The sequence below is a fragment of the Xyrauchen texanus genome, chromosome 36 (genome assembly GCF_025860055.1).
Source record: "Xyrauchen texanus isolate HMW12.3.18 chromosome 36, RBS_HiC_50CHRs, whole genome shotgun sequence".
In the NCBI taxonomy this organism is placed as follows: Eukaryota; Metazoa; Chordata; class Actinopteri; order Cypriniformes; family Catostomidae; genus Xyrauchen; species Xyrauchen texanus.
The window spans coordinates 20,280,374-20,301,916 of NC_068311.1; the positions used below are offsets into that span (position 1 = coordinate 20,280,374).

The following is a 21,543-nucleotide window of genomic DNA, read 5'->3' on the forward strand; positions in this document are numbered from 1 at the left end:
ATTAGACAACGGTGTTAGACATAATTTAGCTCAGGTGTAAGCGCCCTTACCGCTTTTCTCTCCCGGACGGGCGCTTGACTACGCCCCCGCTGCCACACCGTGTTTCGTTAAAGCCTATTTATTTTTGTTACAAGCCGTGTTTCGTTAAAGCCTGAGTAAAGTTCATTTGTTTCAATGGTAGGCACCTGCGGCTTATAGACAGGTGCGGCTTATTTATGTTCAAAATAATATTTTATTTAAAAATCAGTGGGTGCGGCTTATATTCAGGTGCGCTCAATAGTCCGGAAATTACAGTAGTCAAGCAAAATTCAGATCATCTGGGCTCAGCATAAAACCACATGAACAATTATTGTAACTTCACTTACAGTGACGCTGCGGATGACACCGGTCTGGTTGATGACGCCTCCATCCAGGAATGTGTCTTTGACACGCACCATGATGTCTGTGGTGACCCAATCATTAGAGGCTTGGTCGATGTTAGATCCAGGGGTGTGAGGATTGTAGCCTCCTGGAGATGGAGCTCCAGGAGTCATTGGACTGTATCCTACTGGGCTGGGGCTCGGACTGGCCTAAAGATCATGACATATACTGTTAAACAAGCACAATTCAATTAAATTACAATTTCCTTTGGTTACAGTTGCTCGCTCTGACAAGCTTTGCAGAACTTCCCATAGGAATGAATGGGAGATTGCCATGAATGGCATGTTTTTGGCAAAATATTCTCATAAACAGAATTGATAATCTTACGTGAGCTGAAATGAAGAGTGACATTTAAAAGCATATTTATCTTAAGTTTTTGCATAAAAGAATTACTAAATTACAGTCATTTGTTTGAAAACTGTGGAGAATGAAATCAGAATCGAGGCAAATGATTATCAGTCACTTAAACATTTGATGGCGATTACACACATGATAACATTAGTATAAAAGTGAAAAGAACTGCTCATAATGTCATCTTTACTAAGATCAGAAAAAAATTGTTATTGCTTTTTTTGAGCTGGATTGCTGTACTCCAACAGAACTCTCTGAATAAATAAGTTCCCAGAAAACAAGAAACATAGTGGTGTTTAATAGGTTATAGCCAAACTACATGCTAAAAGTTTCATTAATCACATCTTATATTTCTATATAAAATTGTGCATGTTTGGCTTCATTCGCAACCTCTTTCTTGTCAGTCATCTTCAAACGCGAACAACGACAAGCAAAGATGCAAGCTTGTTGGTGTTTTCTTGATCAGTATGAGCACGACAGTTGTTTCTCAACATTCTAAACACAACAGACAACTTTACAATTTTGGTGTCTGTTGGGTTTGTTGAGGCAGTGTAAACTGGACTTTTCATTCAGCTGCTGCCTCTTCTTCATCATGGACACGTTTTTTTGCCGATCTGTACTATTTTTAGTTTTTTGTGTATGAAATCATGATATAATACTGGAATATGGATATGAATGCGAGTCCTCTGCCTATTTTAGAGTGGATTGTATGTTTGGCTCAAATCATACCAGTCAAAATACTATTCAAGCTTTGCAAAGGAACTGTTATTGAAGCATTGGGCAGTTAAAAACACTTGCACACAAATCGCAAAAACTGAGCAAACCGTTTCATTCATAAATATTTCATGTCATGTCCGTTTGATAGTTTATGGTGCTGACACCCCGTTTACACTAGAAGTACTTGTTGATGCGACCCAATGCAGTGGCTTGAGGCGCTCTACACAAGATGCATCGACACAAACTTTCTAAACTGTTTATTTGTGTTGTTGGCAGTAGCAGCGCAAAATGGAATGTGACATCGGTTTACAAACGGTGCAATGCAACTCACTGGCACGGACGCTTCCATGGTAGACAGCATAGATTATAATGGGTTCTATTGCTTTTGACGCTCGCGTCTGGTATAGACAGGGGGTGATACCAGCTGTGCTTGAGATGAACAGTTTAATTTGGATGCAATGTGTTAGATGTGCGTTAAGTGTAAACCCCGAAATATAGTTATATAATGTTTTGAAGTCTATTAATTTTCTTCCGATTGAGTTTCAAAAGTGGCTCTATTCGAGAGGCTGCACAATGTTAGACAATCATAACAGTGTCCATTTACACTGAAGTTTAAAGGAGGTGCCTAGGCTAAAACTGAGCGTTTCAGACAGAGAGCTAGAGACAGGGTGGAAAATAATCATATATTACTAAATTATGACTATTGCAAAAAAAAAAAAAAAAAAAAAAAAAAGAATCCTTTACTAACTTTATCAGTGGACCTCAGGGAACATAATAAATCTAATATACACATACACACACACCTACAGTATCTCACAAAAGTGAGTGCACCCCTCACATTTTTGTAAATATTTGATTATATCTAACACTGAAGAAATGACACTTAGCAACAATGTAAAGTAGTGAGTGTACAGCTTGTATAACAGTGTAAATTTGCTGTCCCCTCAAAATAACTCAACACACAGCCATTAATGTCTAAACCGCTGGCAACAGAAGCGAGTACACCCTTAGTGAAAATGTTCAAATTGGGCCAAATTAGCCATTTTCCCTCCCCGGTGTCATGTGACTCATTAGTGTTATAAGATCTCAGGTGTGAATAGGGAACAGGTGTGTTAAATTTGGTGTCATCGGTTTCACACTCCCTCAAACTGGTCACTGGAAGTTGAACATGGCACCTCATGGCAAAGAACTCTGAGGATCTTAAAAAAATATTTGTTGCTCTACATAAAGATGGCCCTAGGCTATAAGAAGATTGCCAAGACCCTGACACTGAGCTGCAGCACGGTGGCCAAGACCATACAGCGGTTTAACAGGACAGATTCCACTCAGAACAGGCCTCGCCATGGTCGACCAAAGAAGTTGAGTGCACGTGCTCAGCATCATATTCAGAGGTTGTCTTTGGGAAATAGACGTATGAGTGCTGCCAGCATTGCTGCAGAGGTTGAATGGGTGGGGGGTCAGCCTGTCAGTGCTCAGACCATACGCCGCACACTGCATCAAATTGGTCTGCATGGCTGTCGTCCCAGAAGGAAGCCTCTTCTAAAGATGATGCACAAGAAAGCCCGCAAACAGTTTGCTGAAGACAAGCTGACTAAGGACATGGATTACTGGAACCATATCCTGTGGTCTGATGAGACCAAGATAAACTTATTTGGTTCAGATGGTGTCAAGCGTGTGTGGTGGCAACCAGGTGAGGAGTACAAAGACAAGTTTGTCTTGCCTACAGTCAAGCATGGCGGTGGGAGTGTCATGGTCTGGGGCTGCATGAGTGCTGCCGGCACTGGGGAGCTACAGTTCATTGAGGGAACCATGAATGCCAACATTTACTGTGACATACTGAAGCAGAGCATGATCCCCTCCCTTTGGAGACTGGGCCGCAGGGCAGTATTCCAGCATGATAACGATCCCAAACACACCTCCAAGACAACCACTAAAGAAGCTGAGTGTGAAGGTGATGGACTGGCCAAGCATGTCTCCAGACCAAAACCCTATTGAGCATCTGTGGGACATCCTCAAATGGAAGGTGAAGGAGCACATGGTCTCTAACATCCACCAGCTCCATGATGTCGTCATGGAGGAGTGGAAGAGGACTCCAGTGGCAACCTGTGAAGCTCTGGTGAACTCCATGCCCAAGAGGGTTAAAGCAGTGCTGGAAAATAATGGTGACCACACAAAATATTGACATTTTGGGCCCAATTTGGACATTTTCACTTAGGTGTGTACTCACTTTTGTTGCCAGATGTTTAGACATTAATGGCTGTGTGTTGAGTTATTTTGAGGGGACAGCAAATTTACACTGTTATACAAGCTGTACACTCACTACTTTACATTGCAGCAAAGAATTATTTCTTCAGTGTTGTCACATGAAAAGGAATAATCAAATATTTACAAAAATGTGAGGGGTGTACTCACTTTTGTGTATATATGTATGTATCTATACACACACATACACACACACATATATAATATAAATAAAAGAGCATTTCATGACCCCTATAAAATAATCATGGCTGACTGTGAATACTACATTTCTACAATGGCATCTGACACTGAAAACTATTGCATCCAAGCCACTAGGTGTCAGTGTACGTCCAAGATGAGACAAAGATAAAAGTTACTGAGTGCACCTTTTCAAGTAATCGATTACTCTAATTTTTCATTGTTAGAATACTTGACTACAAAATTACTGGAAATGCCCATCCCTAAACTAAATGTATACCTGGTAGGCCATGGGTGAGGGGGTGGGGTGGTAACTGGCGGGCGAGTGTGTGTTTTGGTATCCCACTGGGCTTGGGGCCACTTGGTGGTAACTCTGTGGGCTGGGACTGGGCTGGTAGGATCCCTGCGGAGATGGTGCAGCATATGGGGAATACTGGTCGGTGTTGTACCTGATGTGCAAACATAGACCCAGATGAGTTAAAGATGCTCTCAAAATGGGTCATAGAATGAGATGAGCATATGAAAGATCTCTCACATTGCAGGGGTCCCAGGAGTTTGAGGATTGTACTGTGGGTTGACCTGTGGAGAGGGCACTTCTGGGTAGCCAGGAGTCTGAGGGTTGGGTGTGCCACCGTAGCCTTGAGGAGATGGAGATGGCTCATCATCAAAGGCAAACTCAAAATCATCCTCAGGTCTGAAAATGAAAGAAAACTGTGTTGAGTGGCCAAGCATTCATAGCAACGTTGCTTCGATGTCGGCTCTTCCCATCATTGAGAAGCAGAATTCACCAAACTTAGGATTGTTCACCCACTAATAGGGAATGTGAGCTGGGATTAGATTGTTGTGAGATAGGTTAGTTTTACTCTACTGATGATGTGTTGTTGCAATAGTAATCCTGCTCAGTAAGAGAGGAACCGCATGTTCAGAAATATGGTGCGTGTACTTGGCTGAAGAGCCACTTGTGCGATGCTACCATCTGTGAATTATGTCTGAACACCTCTAAAGGCGGGGGCACACTGTGCGATTTTGGCCATGATTCTGCCATCTGAGACAAATTTCAGGAATCCTAAAGGATTTCTCTCGTCACAGGGCAAAATCGGCAATCTGACAACGTTCAGTGTGACATGTTCACAGATGGTCGATTAATAGCCTTTGCGATGATCTTCAGCCTCCTACGAATTTGGGCAGTGTCTGAAATTTAGCATCGCAGCCATATAGTGTGACTGCTATTGTTATTATATATGGGATGTTTTATCCAAATCAGCAAATACAGTTGGATACAATAATAGAAATCTATGTCATGTTTATGCATCATCCATAGGGTATTTGGAAGCATAATATATTATCAGCCTTTTTGAATTTTCGAACTTTTGCGTGGCCTATAAGTTACTAATCTAAAAGAGAAAGACGTACTAAAACCCAATTTTTTTTGTTTTCTCCAATGTGAACAGAGAAGGTTGTAATTTTTCATGCCACAAGTCTTTTTATTTACACAATTAATATTTGCTTGTGGTAGCTCATTATTACTTTAGGCTACCTCCCGCACTCACGTTCAGTCTCAACATCTGAAATTTCTGTATTTGTGATCAGGCTGTCTTATTACAGGCCTATTTGACAAAATCCATCTTTCTTGTAAATGTTAGCCTATGCTCGTGATGGAGTTGTATTGGAGCAATGGAAATGCTGATGTCCTGACTTTCAGAGAGATAAAAAAAATGCTTCTCCGTGGTGGGAAAATTTTCCACCACACTCTCGTAATGTGAGTCACGTTCACTGATTGGGACGACAGTCGGCTATGATGTATATCGTGCAGTCTGACATGACATCGCACAGTGTGCCATGGGGACATCAATGCGTTCATATCGTACAGTCTGAAGCAACAATCGTAGAGGACTATTATAAATCATACAGTGTGCACCAATCTTAAGTCATAATCCCCCCTCAACATAACGATACGTGATACGCGGGACTCTGATTGGCCCGGAACAGCTGGCCCATGAGGGCACAGTGAGTAGAGCAGTTCAATACAGGGCCAGGGTGTTGCCAAATGAGTGCTTCCCCTCTCCCATCATGCACCACACGTTTGTGGAGAACCTGGTGCTAAATGTATAGTATTGTGTATATTGCGGTTTCAAAACCTATTGAGCTGCCAATCAAAACAGCAATTTAGGGCATTCATAGGCAGAGCCCTGATGAAAACAGATTAAATTATTATTCTGGCTTTTAAGACATAATAATTAGGCCAAATTTTTATGCAGCACCACATTCATTCAATAAAATAAAAAATACAAACAATCTAATGTGATGGATGAAGTGACAATATGCACATAATACATTCAATACCGAAAAGTATTGATAAAAAAAACAACAAGTTGGCTAAATTAATTATTTTTATCCTATTTTACCCCATATTTGTGTGTGTCTATTTATGCTTCTTACATTAACACTTAGTTAGCATAGCAACGTGCTAATGTCTAAACTATTGGGAGTCAATTTTGAGTTGAGCCTCATGTGAGAAGCCCTATATGTATGATGCATTTGTATGCTGCCTTTGTAGGGCATTCCAAATCAGACACATATAAGTCTCTATTTCAGCCACCATGCTATTTTAGAAGGCAGCTGCCTATGTAGCTTGCTAGGTTTTTGAACTGAGTCCACATCTCTCTGCTTCTTACCGGGATGGTGTGTTTGGATTGCTGGGGTCCCATGCGCCGCTCTGACCGGGCGTCCTGCTCCCATCATGAATTGGAGTCTGAGAGCCATAATGAGGAGTTCGGCTTCCTGTAAAGGATCAAAGACAGGTAAAAAAAAAAAAAGAAATAACAGGCAAATAGCACTAAGGTCTTAGATCAGTTTTCTTACCATCATGGATAGGTGTCTGGCTACCATACATGGGGGTACGTGAGCCAGTTCCATATATGGGTGTCTGAGAGCCATATATTGGGGTTCGCCCATAGGTGGAATTCATTCCTCCATGTCGCTTGGCACCTCTGATTCATAAAACAAAATGATAGATGTATAAAAAAAGTAGGTCTTTAGCATATTCAAGAAAGAACACTTATAAAGTTAAAAACTAAAGAGAAACTCATTTTATAAGGCAGTCAAAAAAAAAACTAGATTGACAGATACGCCAAAAACCTTTCCAAAAGGACAGAGATCCTAAATATCCTATACATAGATTATATACATGTCTATGAGGTGTGCTGCTATCACATGTGAATACGCTCCATGAATCTTGAAGTGTTAAATTCCGCAGTCAGAGAGTTCTAACATAATACTCCTATGGTTGACATGTATTGTTTGTCATAGTTCACGCCACAAACCTGCATAAATTGACTGTAGTGTTATGAGGAGGAACTGCAAAACAACACTTGTTGAGAGTGATAACTACTAAGCCCACATTGATATAAAAAATAACAGGTAGCAGGGGATGTATCCAAGGCATTTTAATTCTGCAGAAATCTGCAGGCACAGATTCTGTGAAGGCCAACTGATAACATACACAGTTGTAAGACGCTGGCGGTCCACAGAGATGGTCTGGCAGGTTGAGTGGAGCTCTACCCTAGCTGTTGATTCTGTGGCATCCTTCACCACTCCAATATAGCCTGTAGACATAAGCAAAGGTTTTATAATTAGAAGAAAAATTGTACATTGTAAACTTGCATATCCACCTCCGTGAAAATGATTCAGAGTAAACCTGTGACTTATGGGAGTCCAGGACATAGAAAAAAATAAGTGAATTTCAAATGTAAATATCCTGATTTTACAAATCTATTCCTGTATATATATATGTTAGGAAATTCTGGGGGATAGACGTTATGTGAAAACACAAAATGCACCCAGACATCACCGCCCCACCTACCTTTGTATGGTCCCTGGGATATACGGACAGTCTGGCCAATGAGATCATTGTCTCGTCGTCCACGGCCCCGGCCCATGCCTCCACCTCCACCACCACCACCTCCACCACCACCTCCTCCTCCTCCTCCTCCTCCTCCACCACCTCGCTGTTGACCTGAACAAAATATCAAACAACACATGATGACACCAAGTCCAAAATACAAAATGGGACCTTTGATCAAATTCAAAACCTCAACTGAAATAAACAGTCACATATGAGGTGCAGAATCAAACAGAGATAATCAAATATAGTCACAAGGGGGATGGCAAAGAGACACATTATTAGTACATTTTTATTGTTGCCAAAATGCTTTCAAAACATTAAAGCGACAGTATGCTGAATAAACCTCTGGTTAAGTGCCTTATGATGACAGCTCAACGAATGCCCATTTTTTTAACGGGGTGTTGATGCTGGAGATCAAGTGCACGCTAGGTGACATCAGCCGAAAAGGTGGATCAAGAAATTATATTTTGATTAAAGATTACGAACACATTTCTTTTTTAAATAATGTGCACTGATGAATTGTGTAAAATAAGACCAAGAAAATGAATTAGGAAAGCACATAGGTTAAATTTGGATTTCACATAATGGATATGACTCACCACCTCCACCTGGGTGCATTGGGCTGCTGATCCGTGGACTCATTGGAGCAAACCCTCCTACTGTGAAATTGGTCACGTCTCTTGGCTTTGGGAACAAGAGGGAACAAACTTAATCTAGGGAAATTCAGAGAAAATATGCTTTGTTCCCAGATGGAGTAAGACAGGGCCTACCTTTGAGCCTCCTGCTAGAACGAGGTGGCGTGTCTTACAGACAAACATGCCGCCATTCTCAACTAGCTTCTTACAGTGAAGAAAAGCAAAGCCTCTGAAGAGATGACGAATTTCACCTTCACGGCCCTAACAAACACAGAACACATTCGTGGATGAGAGAGTAGATGTCATAAATCCAAAGTAAATTATTAACTTTCTCCAATGCATTTGTTAGACTTTCCCATTCTTCTCTAGTATTTACCGAATGAGGTCCATCGATGACTTTCACAATATCTTTCACATGGATGTTGTTTTGCTCCGAGTCAAGAGCAACAGCAAAGCGGTTGTCCTTCCGCCGGTTCACTGCCTGATGCCGCACAGTTAAAACTTTCCCGTGCATGTTCAGAACCTAAAAATTAGCCATTTTAAAACAGAACACAGTGTTACTATAAGGGAGAGGTGGACCACTTGTAGAAAAATTCATGTGAGAAATCACAATGCTCAATATGGCTCTAAAAGGAATAAATGTCCCACCTTAGGTAAGTCCAATCACCACATTGACAGTGTTAATCTTCACACAGGAGTTATGTATTAATCTTATTGTCTTTTGATGAAAATGTCTTCGATTTAGACAATATTTTGTCATGTCATTTGTTCATTTTAGTCCATTTGACTGACTAAAAAGGCATACAATTTTAAGGCTGAAGCATACTTTGGTTATCCAAATTCTGGATCGGCACAATATGCATGAAGCAAATATCGTCATTAGCAGTCTGTGTGGACTGTCCGGATATGGCCCAGTTTTTCCACATGCAGACAGTCCTCATCCATTAAGTGTACTAAAAGAGTATAACAAACCATTTGTAGGGAGCATGTATCGAACGTGTTTGTGGTGAACAGTCAGATGACATTCCAGCAATCTCAGTTTATGGCAAAGCCCCTCCCTAACTGTCAAGGCAAGGAAAAGTAGCTACTTTTTTATTGGATCGTGGTGGACCAACACAAACAGTTGTCAAGCAGCCATCAGATAAGCGGCTCGGACAACTACCAGACACCTCAGAAAAGAAAAAAAAAATGGTCCACGAGTTGTTTCTCAGTAACCTCTCAAACCCCCCATCCTAAGGTTTGCCCTAAGACCAGAGTTGGGAAAGACCATAAAAATTCCTAAAGACCTCTCGAAGCAGCATTAAACTCCTGAGACCCCCACATGACTGCTTTATGCATTTTCCATGTCTCTTTTTGATTTGTAACTAGTAGAACCTAATAAATAAGCAAAAAAAAAAAGTTTATAGAGCAAATAGGTTTCCTAAAAATTCATGTCCACATGTGTGTACAGCGAGACTGCACTGTGAAAGCGGGTTATATATGCAGTCTTTGATTAGCCACTAATGATATGCAGGTGTGTGCAATCAGAACTCAAGGAGTGCTGTGACGGAAGTGATGAAACATGCACGATTGAGATATTACTATTATTATTATCATTTGTTTACAAATTATAATAATATTTAAGTTGAATGAGTTCCAAAAAGTGGCTGTGTGAATGAAAAGTGAACTAATATCTTACAACTAAATTGAACAAAATTAGAGATCTGAATCCTTTAATTCCAGTAAAGTTTTTTTTTCTTTTCTTTTTTTGTATCTGGACTTTACTGTTCATTTTGCTGCTACATTATCCAGTATACTAGTTAATAATAAAGTGTTTCTTATTAAGCTTTACATTTATATTGAAATAATGTATAGTTAAAGGTTTGTGTTTCTTTACATATTAAAAGAGTATTCCCAATTATTTCCACACAATAATGTAAAGATATTAAATACCGATTATGCAAAAAAACAACACTGGTATCGGATCGGCCAATACTGAGATTTCCGATATGAGAATTGGAAAAAGTTGTATCGGGACATCCCTAGTTTCCACACATGTGAAAATGAACCGATTTTTTAAAGCAGCATAACAAATGAAACTAGAGATGCTACTCTTTAAACCAAACAGGTTTAATGAAAAAAAAACTTAGATATCTCTTACCAGAGGCACTTTTGTTGGCACTGCAACCATAGGTTTATTCGTTTAAATTATGCAATGTGTATAGCAAAGCAAAAATACAACATCCATGCATGTGGAGGTTAACTTACCATGTGGCAAAAGCTGAAGCAAAGAAGCCACAAAAACAAATCTCCTAAAATGGGACACCCACTGCAATACAACGACTCCATGTTTGTTCACAGAACGGTTTATGTAAATTGCAGTTGTTTGATTAGCACAATACTGCACACAAATTGAAGTTCTACAAACTAATGCCTTGGTAATATATCATCTTTCAGTATCATAGACTATGCATTCAGAACAACGCCAAGAATATTTTGGAAGTCGTTTGGAAAAGAAATAATGCATAGATAAATTAAATGGCACTGATCTAACTGTAAATTGTATTTCTTATTAAATAAAGAAAAAAAAAACTGTGTACTTTAAAATATGCAAATGAATTCCACACAGAGAAGGGAGAGTGGACCACACCGTGTGCCCCCCTCTGATGTCAGCAGCCAATCATGACCCTGAAACAGGAAGGTGCCAAAACCAGAATCTCCTCCTTAGCAGGAAGGTGTAAAGCACACTTACAATCGGTCACACCTTTATTCTGGTCACACTCGATGAGAGGAACTAACAGAATAACATTTCAAAATTCCAGCAGGCAATAACCTTAACATTCCAAAAGTCCCCAGCAGACAAGTCAGGAGGAAATAACAGAATAATGCTTCAACACTCTGTGTCTTTTATCCAAGAGAGACAGTAGAAGACCGAGCAAGTATCCAGTCTCACTAAAAGAGACAATAGCAACAGCAAGTTTGAAGTAAATACCAGCGACAAGGTTTCAGGCAAACTAAACCTTTTGTGCATCTGCGTGTTCCAGATAAAGAAACTTGCGCCGACATAAGGTCTGCATATCTGTATATCAAAGGCTGTTGAAACGGAAACTCCTTCCCCACTGTAACAAGGCACGAACCAACAGTACAAAATATTTCCATCACCGAACTCAACGCTCGATCAAGCTGAACGTAAATATCACTTTCAAACCTCTTTTCAGAGACCTTGGCATTAGTGTATCTATCAGTTTATGAATTCTTTTGTTTATTTGATTGCATAACCTGTGTATTGAAAGTCTAGCAAATAATCTTTGAGTTTGTTTAATTTGAAGGTTTAAGCCAGGCTTCTGCACTTGATTTATCCATTCATTTATATCATCCTTTAGCATTTTAGTAGTTGTAAGTTTTTCTTGTTTATTTTTTGTGTGAATAAAACTTATTTTATTACAACATTGTGTCTTCTTTGTGTTGATAATCTAGAAGTACTCTAGGTTAGGTTGAATCTCACAAATCCTTCAGATTAATCAGATGTCCAACTCCCTCCAATTTACATATTTCTAATTTATTGAATGGCCTATTTGTATCATTCTTATACTGTTACATTGAAATTCTTTAGCTGATGTCCCTAGGATGGAGGGAGGAGACATCTGATACACACACACGCACGCGCGCACACACACACACACACACACACACACACACACACACACACACACCTTAAGTGACATGTGATCAAAAATCACCACATACTTTTGTTCATTTCAATTGGTGTCCATTGATGATCACTACATGTTGCTCACGGTCAAAAGAGTGTATTTTTTAAAGGTTGAGTGCACAAAGTATTCCAGAGCCTTAGCCAACTATAACATTTTGTTAGTGCACTAATATCTTGCGGTAGTATGTCACATTTTTGTCAACAGTACATTTCAAATAAAATCCTGTAATCATCATCATGATGCTTTGTTTTTTTTATCTACTCTTTGTAATCATTGACAAAAACTTAAAGTAACATTTTCATCAGTAAATTCACTGACAAGAGCAAATTCAATGCTTACTGGAAAAGACATCACAGGGTCTTTTTTTAATTTAGAGTGCGCATTATTAGGACAATTTATTGTTTTTGCCCAATAGGAGCTAAAGCAGCATGATTTATTATACCACTGTTGTCATATCTTACTGATAAATGGTATGGTAGCATATACATAATAATCAGCCTCTCCCCATACAAGTCGATTGGAGTTGTAGTTCCATGAAAATAAAACATCTGCCTATGGGCGTTCCCAAAATTGCCACGGAATGAACTGACTAGCTTTAACGGGATCATGCTATCGCTGAGAAAAATCAAATCCACTAGACGTGTAATATAAGATTCTGTTTATGGGAAATTACACTTCAACTTACAGGTTTCATTGAGATTTTACCTGGAAGGTCTCTCTCTCCAGCCTGACGATAACACCCACAGTTTGGGGGTCTAACTGTACCAGCTCTCCCCACTCATGCTGGCCTCCTGCATCCACACCTGAGGCAGTCTCAGAGCACAGCTGCAGGTCCCGCGGTAAGACCTTCAACTGGAACAAAACGACACATACAGTATATAATCAGACATGTAGAGAACACACAAACATTGATTGCAATATATTGTGTTTTTCTATTCAGGGTTTACATAAATATCCTGGATAAAGCTTGTTGGTGAAACTTACCTCATGCATGGTGAGGTCAGAGAAAAGAATGACAAAATTCTCCTCCACTCGGACTATGAGACCTGTGTCACCTTCATAACGCCCCGCGATAACCTTCACATGATCACCCATACGAAAGTACTTCCTCAACTCATGAGCTGGAAACTCAAGAGGGTCCTAATCAAAGACAAAGACAGTACTTTGACAAATCAAGCAGAGCTTTAATTATACTTCTTAGTTTAAAATAAAAAAAAATACTTGTACCATGTAGACATACTCTAATGAAAAGCTTCCTTCCAGAAAGCCAAGCTTCAAAACTGAGCCAAAAATCATCATAGTTATGTCATCACAGGAGATGTTTGGCAGAGATTTTTAATTCAGTTAAAGCAACACTAGTGCAACCGAAAGAATTGCAACTATAAACAACATTTTAAAATGAATAACGCCCCTCATCTGCTATTGTTCAAACCTTCAAATAGTCCCATCCCCAACTCACGCCATTGAGTAACTTTGTTGGGTAGATTCCAAGCGTGTTGCTCAAAACAAACAGGATTTTTTGAGTGCCACAGAGACACTTTTTAGAGTTTGATAAAATGAACCTACGAATGTCTTCTTTATAGTTGTCTGTGCATATTAAGCTGGGATAGTAAGAAAGAAAGTATTTTAACAATGAAAAAGTTTCATACTTTTACTCACTTCATGACTTTTTTTTCTGGAACACAAAATAAGTAAAGCAGAATAACAGCCACAGTGACATTTCACTGTCACAGTATGAAAAACAAATGCATTTGCATTTTTTTCCTTCACTGCCAGCACGGGCATATTCCAGAACGACAATGCCAAGATTCATCGGGGTGATTCTCACGAAATTAGACATATGAGGTGTCATGAAAAATTTTGATGAGAAAAGTAAATGCTATCAAAATAAGAAGGATACAGTTATAAACATCTCTTCATGTACTATTTTGCACATGATTTCAAATGACATCATAAATGCCAATTTAGTTGTTTTTTCCACATTTAAGGGGAAATGTTTCATTACCGCAACGTGTCCATGACTGGATTTGTGTTCTTTGAGATGGTGAACACAATTACCAGGTAAGCAGTTCTTATTTTTTCTCTCCAAATAAAAGTTAAAATTTTGTTTGTCATAGTACCTACACAACTTTTTAGTTCTCATTACTGAAACATGAGTTTGTGAAGTTTTAAAAAATGTTGGCGTTTAAATTTTTGATTACTATATACCCCATTAAGTTCTAAATCTAAAAAGAGAGGGAAAGTTTAGCTAACCCTCATTTAGCTTCCACAGTTAGCAAGAATGTTTAAGGTCGCTCATCCTCCGCAACACCATTATCATTCACCGCAACAATTGAAGGCCTGTTGCGGTGGAGATACTAAATGTTTCGGTGATGAGAAATAGACTTATGAAGGAGGGACGTGCACTATAACTCTTGCTCATTGATATTTGCCTTAAACACTTCTTGAACAGATTGCGTAAACAAAATAGCTATTACAACCCCACCAGCCGGGGTCACTAATTTTTTATTTTTATGAAGTGCTTCCACAAAAAGCAGTATGAATGCAGTATAGGCCACCTACTATAAATGTAATATTATTTAATATTTTTACTGTGAAACAGTAACTCAAGTTAATGTTTGTTATTAGACTTCTGTGCTAGTCATGGATTATCTATAACAAACACCATGTTCGAACAGAAGGATGCTCATAAGTGTATGTGGTACCAGAGCGCCGAAGGTCGATGATCGATTTTGTAATCGTGTCGTCGGATTTGAGGCCATATGTTTTGGACACTCGGGTGAAGAGAGGGACAGAGCTGTCAACCGATCATCATCTGGTGGCGAGTTGGGTCAGGGGGAGGGGAAAGACTCTGGACAGACCTGGGAAGCCCAAGCGAGTAGTGCGGGTGAACTGGGAACGTTTGGAGGAGGTCCCTGTCCGTGAAATCTTCAACTCACACCTCCGGCGGAGCTTTTCAGGCATCCCTGCGGAGGTTGGGGACATTGAACCGGAGTGGGCAATGTTCAAAGCTTCCATTGCCGAAGCCGCGGTGGAGAGCTGTGGCCTCAAGGTTTTAGGTGCCGCAAGGGGTGGTAACCCTCGAACACCATGGTGGACACTGGTGGTCAGGGAAGCCGTCTGACTGAAGAAAGAGGCCTTCCGGGATTTGTTGTCCCGGAGGTCTCCAGAGGCAGTTGCAAGGTACCGACAGGCCCGAAGGGCTGCGGCCTCAGCCGTGAGGGAGGCAAAGCAGTGGGTGTGGGAAAAGTTCGGAGAAGCCATGGAGACGGACTTTAGGTCCGCACCAAAGTGCTTCTAGAAAACCGTCCGCCACCTTAGGAGGGGGAAACTGGGAACCATCCAAGCTGTATACAGCAAAGATGGGACGCTGTTGACCTCAACCGAGGAGGTTATTGGGCGGTGGAAGGAACAATTTGAAGAACTTCTAAATCCCAACACCGGCTCTATGCTAGAGGCAGAGCCGGAGGCTGATGGGGGATCAGATTCTATTTCCCTGCGGGAGGTCACTGAGGTAGTCAAACAACTCCGCAGTGGCAAAGCCCCGGGGATTGATGAGATCCGACCAGAAATGCTGAAAGCTTTGGATGTGGAGGGGGTGTCATGGATGACACGCCTCTTCAACATTGCGTGGAAATCTGGGACAGTGCCTAAGGAGTGGCAGAACTGTTACGCAAGAGGGGTGGTTACCCTCTTCAGAAAGGGGGATCAGAGAGTGTATGCCAACTACAGGGGTATCACACTTCTCAGCCTCCCTGGTAAAGTTTACTCCAAGGTGCTGGAGAGGAGGGTTCAGCCGATTGTCGAACCTCGGATTGAAGAGGAACAATGCGGTTTTCGTCCTGGCCGTGGAACAACGGACCAGATCTTTACTCTCGCAAGGATCCTGGAGGGGGCCTGGGAGTATGCCCATCCTACATGTGTTTTGTGGATATGGAGAAGGCGTATGACCGGGTCCCCCGGGAGAGACTGTGAGGTCCCTTCTTAGGGCGATCCAATCCCTGTACGTCCAAAACGAGAGCTGTGTCCGGGTCCTCGGCACGAAGTCGAGTTCATTCCATGTGGGGGTTGGTCTCTGCCAAGGCTGCGCTTTGTCACCAATCCTGTTTGTGATATTCATGGACAGGATATCAAGGTGTAGTCGGGGTGGGGAAGGTGTGCGGTTCGGTGGGTTGGGGATCTCATCGCTGCTTTTTGCAGATGATGTTGTCTTCATGTCATCATCAGTCCGTGACCTTCAGCTCTCACTGGATCGCTTGGCAGTCGAGTGTGAAGCGGCTGGGATGAGGATTAGCACCTCTAAATCTGAGGTCATGGTTCTCAGCAGGAAAACGATGGAGTGCGTACTCCAGGTAGGGAAGGAGGTATTGCCCCAAATGAAGGAGTTCAAGTACCTCGGGGTCTTGCTCACGAGTGAGGGGACAATGGAGCGGGAGGTTGGCCGGAGAATCGGGGCAGCATTGCACTCGCTCCATCGCACCGTTGTCACGAAAATAGAGCTGAGCCGGAAGGCAAAAAATTTCTCGATCAACCGGTCAATTTTTTTTCCTACCCTCACCTATGGTCATGAAGGCTGTGTCATGACCAAAAGAACTAGGTCGCAAGTACAAGCGGCCGAAATGGGCTTCCTCAGAAGGGTGGCGGGCTTCTCCCTTAGAGATAGGGTGAGGAGCTCGGAGTAGAGCCGCTGCTCCTTTGAGTCGAAAGGAGTCAGTTGAGGTGGTTTGGGCATCTGGTAAGGATGCCCCCTGGCCGCCTCCCTAGGGAGGTGTTTCAGGCACGTCCAGCTGGGAGGAGGCCAGAGACATATTGCGTTTTAAATATGTAAAATAGGGTTAGGCATCAAACCCCTTTGTCAACAGTGAATGTGTGAGCTAAATCTCATTTCTGAAACATTGATCCTCATTACCGAAATGGCATTTTCATTACCGCAACATGTATCTTTTTTACAAATTAAGTAATAATTAGATAATCATATTTTGTTTTAAAATGTATATACATATTATACAACACTACTTATTCAAGGTGTGCTACATAACAAATCTGTATGTTATCTTTTAGTAAAACAGTTAAATAAAATAAATTGTAAATCATCACGTATGTTTCGGTAATGAGAGAAAATAAGGAAATTACAAAAAATAATAAATATGAAAAAGTAATCTCTCCAGAGTTTTACATAGCTTTGAGCATGAGTAATAAGAGTCTACTTTAACATTAGCCAAAAATACACATTTTGAACCATATATTTAAATGTAATGTCATGTTGCGGTAATGATAATTTTTTTATGGACGTCATCTAAATAATTTAAATAATTATATAGGAAATATTTTAAATCTTCTAAAAATAATGGTTATAGTAAGTTCAGACCTTAATCTTATATGTGCAAAAAGAAAATTGGCTTTAAGGGCATTTTAAAAATTCCGATGCTGGACACCTTCTAAATCTGAATTTCGTGAGAATCACCCATCGGGCTCAAATTGTGAAAGAGTGGTTCAGGGAGCATGAGCATCATATTCACAGATGAATTGGCCACCACAGAGTCTTGACCTTAACCCCATTGAAAGTCTTTGGTATGTGCTGGTCAAGACTTTACGGAGTGGTTTGACTCTCCTGTCATCAATACAAGATCTCAACCAAAAATGCAACACTGGATAGAAATAAATATTGTGATGTTGCATAAGGTTGTCGAAAGAATGGCACGACGAATGGATGAAAGCTAAAAGGCGGTTCAACAAATATAAACAATGCAAATTTTTGTCTAGGCAGTATACAAGTCTTAAGGGTACAGTAGCAAAACCAGCTCATTTAATTTATGGTCCCAGAGAGGATGTAAAATGGTCATATAAAACTAACAAGCATCTGTTTATTTATTTTTTTGGTGTAAGAAATCTTGACCAACAGTAGAATATGGCCCTCTTGATTGATCATTTAGGCTTTGCTTGAGTATCTGAAGCTTAAATTAACTATTTACACTGGAAACAAGCCAATTTGCTTACCTTGAGGTCCTCATGCTTGGGCATGATGGTGATCTTGTTGCCATCCACACTCAGGATTTTGCCCTGGAGGTTGATTAATTCTCCCTCACACACCTCCACATTGTCTCCTGACTGAAGATTATGTTCTCGCTCTTTACCTGTGGATAAAAGAACAACATTTTCTCTATAAATGTATTCTTAGATCTATGGATTGAACAATCAAACAAATGGACAAAGACAAGCTTGTTGATATGGGTTGTACCTGTGGTCTCTGTGACCACTTCCAGGTCAATACCCTCTGGTTGGTCCTCAAACTTCTCCAGCTCTGACAATGTGGGTTTGACCCCTTCTGTGATCTACAGCAGAAGACAAAAGAGGGAATGTCGTGAACAAATAAGGAATAATTTTACAAAATAAACAGGCCTAGAAATAATATAACTAAATCAATTAGAGTAAAGGAACTTACCACAGCTGACATGGCAAAACTTTTGAACAGGAAACCTTTGCGGCTGTAGCGGTTGCCTTCAAATATCATGAAATCACCATCATGGCTGACCTCACCACCAATAGATCTGTTGAGCAGAGTGCAAATGTTAATATTACAAACATGCTTTTTCATAGTCTTTTCAGAGTCTTACTCATAGGTTAAAAAAAACTTGTATCATTACCGGATCTTTTCAGCATCAAAAAGCCTCTGAGAAGGTCTCTTAAACTTCTTTCTCTTTGCAAACCAGTCTTTCTGCAAACCGAACAACAAAGACAGGGTCAGGTCACTACAAGATCACATTTGATTACTGTATCATTATAATGCATCCTACCATGCTCATCCTTGCTTTGATACGGTCCAAATCAATACGAGGAATCATTTTCAGTGAGATTGTATTTTGGCTCGGTTCGACATAATCCACCTGTCAGAGGCAAATAATCAAAACACAAAAATCACCTATACACATAACAATGCTTTTACACCCACAAAGAAAACAACATCAAAGTAATTCAAGTAAACCTAGTAATACTTTCAGGATACATATGCTTTTTGACGAGGGGCAGTTTTGACAAAGCTATTCTTTTAGGGTACCCACCTGGGCGATGTCATCTTTATAAAGGCCTCTCTTAAGACGAACCCAAGACTTGGGCTTAAGGTTAGTCACTTCCTTAACCACTTTCAGGACATCTGTCATCTCTTTAATAGGCACCATCTGCTGGTTCCAGAAGCCCATGCGAAGATTGCCAACACCCTCAATGGCAGCCTTGACATGGGTCTGTTTATATGCCTCCACGTAGATATAACCTTTGACATGCTCAGGGGCCACCACAGATTTGATTTGAAGTGGCTGTGTAGAGAAAAAAACAACTACTACAACTACTAGTAAACATCTACTACATATTCTGCAAAAAGACATTTAAATGTAAACTGTTTCTCAATTAATGCAGCATTTGAACATTACAAAATGATTTAAGGGGGTAAGCATTGATCTAGATGTACAGTGGACCCAAAGGTCTGAGACAAAGGCTGGACGTTAAAAATTATCTTGATATTTAAAAAAAAATCTAATAAATAAAACAAATTTTTTTTTTTATTTCTGATATTTAGCTTATGTTCTACATCTACACCAGGGGTCTCGATCATAAGTTTCATAAATTCACTGATCTCAGAGAAGACGTTGAAAAACATACTGTATCCGTGCATTGATAAGCGATGAATTTCCGCATCAGGGAGATGGCAGTTGCTCTCTCCTCTCCAATCTACATTGAAACAGAAGAAGAATTAAACATATAGCCACCTCATCACATCACCAAAGAGTAACACATCAAATATTTCCAGTACTAACCTTACATTTAACAGTCCACAAATTAGGATCCCTGTAAAATAAAATAAAAATGAAACATGACAAATTGTCATTTCAATACATATTTAAGTTTCTTTATAAGGATCAATAAATACAAATTGTACATACTTGACCCCAGGAAGCAACTGTTGCTGGGTGATGTCATCAGAAAGATCTTCAGAGCCACCATAGAAACTGTAAATAAAACAAATATTTAACAGAAATAAAAAATACATAAACAAAAAAAAATTATAATTCTGTTTGATCCTCCAGAGACCCCGCTTCCACATGCGTGGACAATACGTTTTGGTTTAGCTATAGGCCATGCATAATTTGATTTTCTTTAAACAAACTGATCTCAGTTCAGGAGACTCTAGGATATCATTAAAATGTTAGACAATGTCATCTGACAAATCAACACGGCACCGACATCAGCTGAGTTTGTCTTTGGGAGAAACGACAACAAAACTGATCTGGTAAGAAACCTCATTTTTTCTTGTGATTAATGTTTTTATTGATTTTTTCAAAGCAAAGAAAAACAAAACATATACAATGAATCAACATTAACTCACACTACTACCCATCCCTAATCAAGAATCCCAACAGAACATCCAAGTGGTCTTAAATAAATACACACATAAACAGAGAATAAAATAAATAAATAAATATAGCTGCAAGCAGTGATGGCAGGCCCAAGCCGGTGGCACCGCCACCCCCGTGCCTTTAGGGTTGCTGGTGGCACCGCCACCCCCGTGCATATAGGGTTGCTGTGCACGATGGGCAATAACGTAACCTCGCTTTGACCGTCGAGAAGATGTGTGCTGTAGAGCTTGCATCAGTGTGGGCTCTGCAAAAGTGCGCAACGAGGGCACTTATCAACCACAAAGTATGCGCAAGCACCCTTCTGATACCTAAAATGAAAAATGACACACCCTACGGTCTCATGGAGTTAATGGAGACATGAAATAAGTACACAAGACTGAAAATTCATATGAAGTGTGCCATTTGGGACAGGGCCTATGACCGTGAACCACAATAGTCACATCTATGAGGTAATTCAAATGTAGAATAATTTTGAATGTCATAGGTCAATATTTTTTGCAGCACTTAAACATGTTAATCCAGAAGGCCAGTATTTATCTGGAGGTCATTGTACAGGTTTATTAATGTAATTATAATTAAATGCACTGCTGAAGTTTCATCGAGATCAGTTAATGTATGCAGAAGTTATAACACACTTCCTTGCTATTTGCTACCTTTGAGGTTTTTGGAGCTTCAAAGTTTCATTTGCAATGAGTTCCACATTCAAACCAAAATATCAGACTTTCTGTTGGACTAATGACTGTAAATTTGGAAAGTTGTCCGGCTCCCTCCCCCTCCCCACACACACACACGCACACAGAATTGGCAAGGGGCACATTGTCAGAGAGAGACAGAGAGAGAGAGAAAAACACAGAACGGGAGGGGCCACTCTGTCTGTCAGAGAGAGAAAAATTCCAAGAAATCCACATTCAAACCACAATATCTGACTTTCTGTTGGTCGGAGCTAATGACTGTAAATTAGAAAGTTGTTCGGCTTG

The 21,543-nt window shown here is 40.3% G+C and overlaps 1 protein-coding gene across 1 annotated transcript in view; it reads right to left on the minus strand.

Annotated features, from left to right (window-relative positions):
* The window catches only part of LOC127629922 (transcription elongation factor SPT5), a 41,882-nt gene that overhangs the window by 7,955 nt on the left and 12,384 nt on the right, over positions 1-21,543 (minus strand). Inside the window, exons 8-28 of the mRNA XM_052107236.1 lie at positions 20,093-20,158; positions 19,967-19,997; positions 19,812-19,880; positions 19,217-19,468; positions 18,953-19,042; positions 18,803-18,873; positions 18,601-18,706; positions 18,397-18,490; positions 18,156-18,292; positions 13,143-13,298; positions 12,864-13,010; positions 8,843-8,989; positions 8,602-8,727; positions 8,440-8,515; positions 7,790-7,915; positions 7,430-7,532; positions 6,790-6,917; positions 6,603-6,708; positions 4,463-4,621; positions 4,208-4,376; positions 366-569 (exon numbers count right to left, since the gene is read on the minus strand). Coding sequence (XP_051963196.1) covers positions 366-569; positions 4,208-4,376; positions 4,463-4,621; positions 6,603-6,708; positions 6,790-6,917; positions 7,430-7,532; positions 7,790-7,915; positions 8,440-8,515; positions 8,602-8,727; positions 8,843-8,989; positions 12,864-13,010; positions 13,143-13,298; positions 18,156-18,292; positions 18,397-18,490; positions 18,601-18,706; positions 18,803-18,873; positions 18,953-19,042; positions 19,217-19,468; positions 19,812-19,880; positions 19,967-19,997; positions 20,093-20,158 — 2,563 coding nt within the window. The remainder of the gene's footprint in view (positions 1-365; positions 570-4,207; positions 4,377-4,462; positions 4,622-6,602; positions 6,709-6,789; positions 6,918-7,429; positions 7,533-7,789; positions 7,916-8,439; positions 8,516-8,601; positions 8,728-8,842; positions 8,990-12,863; positions 13,011-13,142; positions 13,299-18,155; positions 18,293-18,396; positions 18,491-18,600; positions 18,707-18,802; positions 18,874-18,952; positions 19,043-19,216; positions 19,469-19,811; positions 19,881-19,966; positions 19,998-20,092; positions 20,159-21,543) is intronic.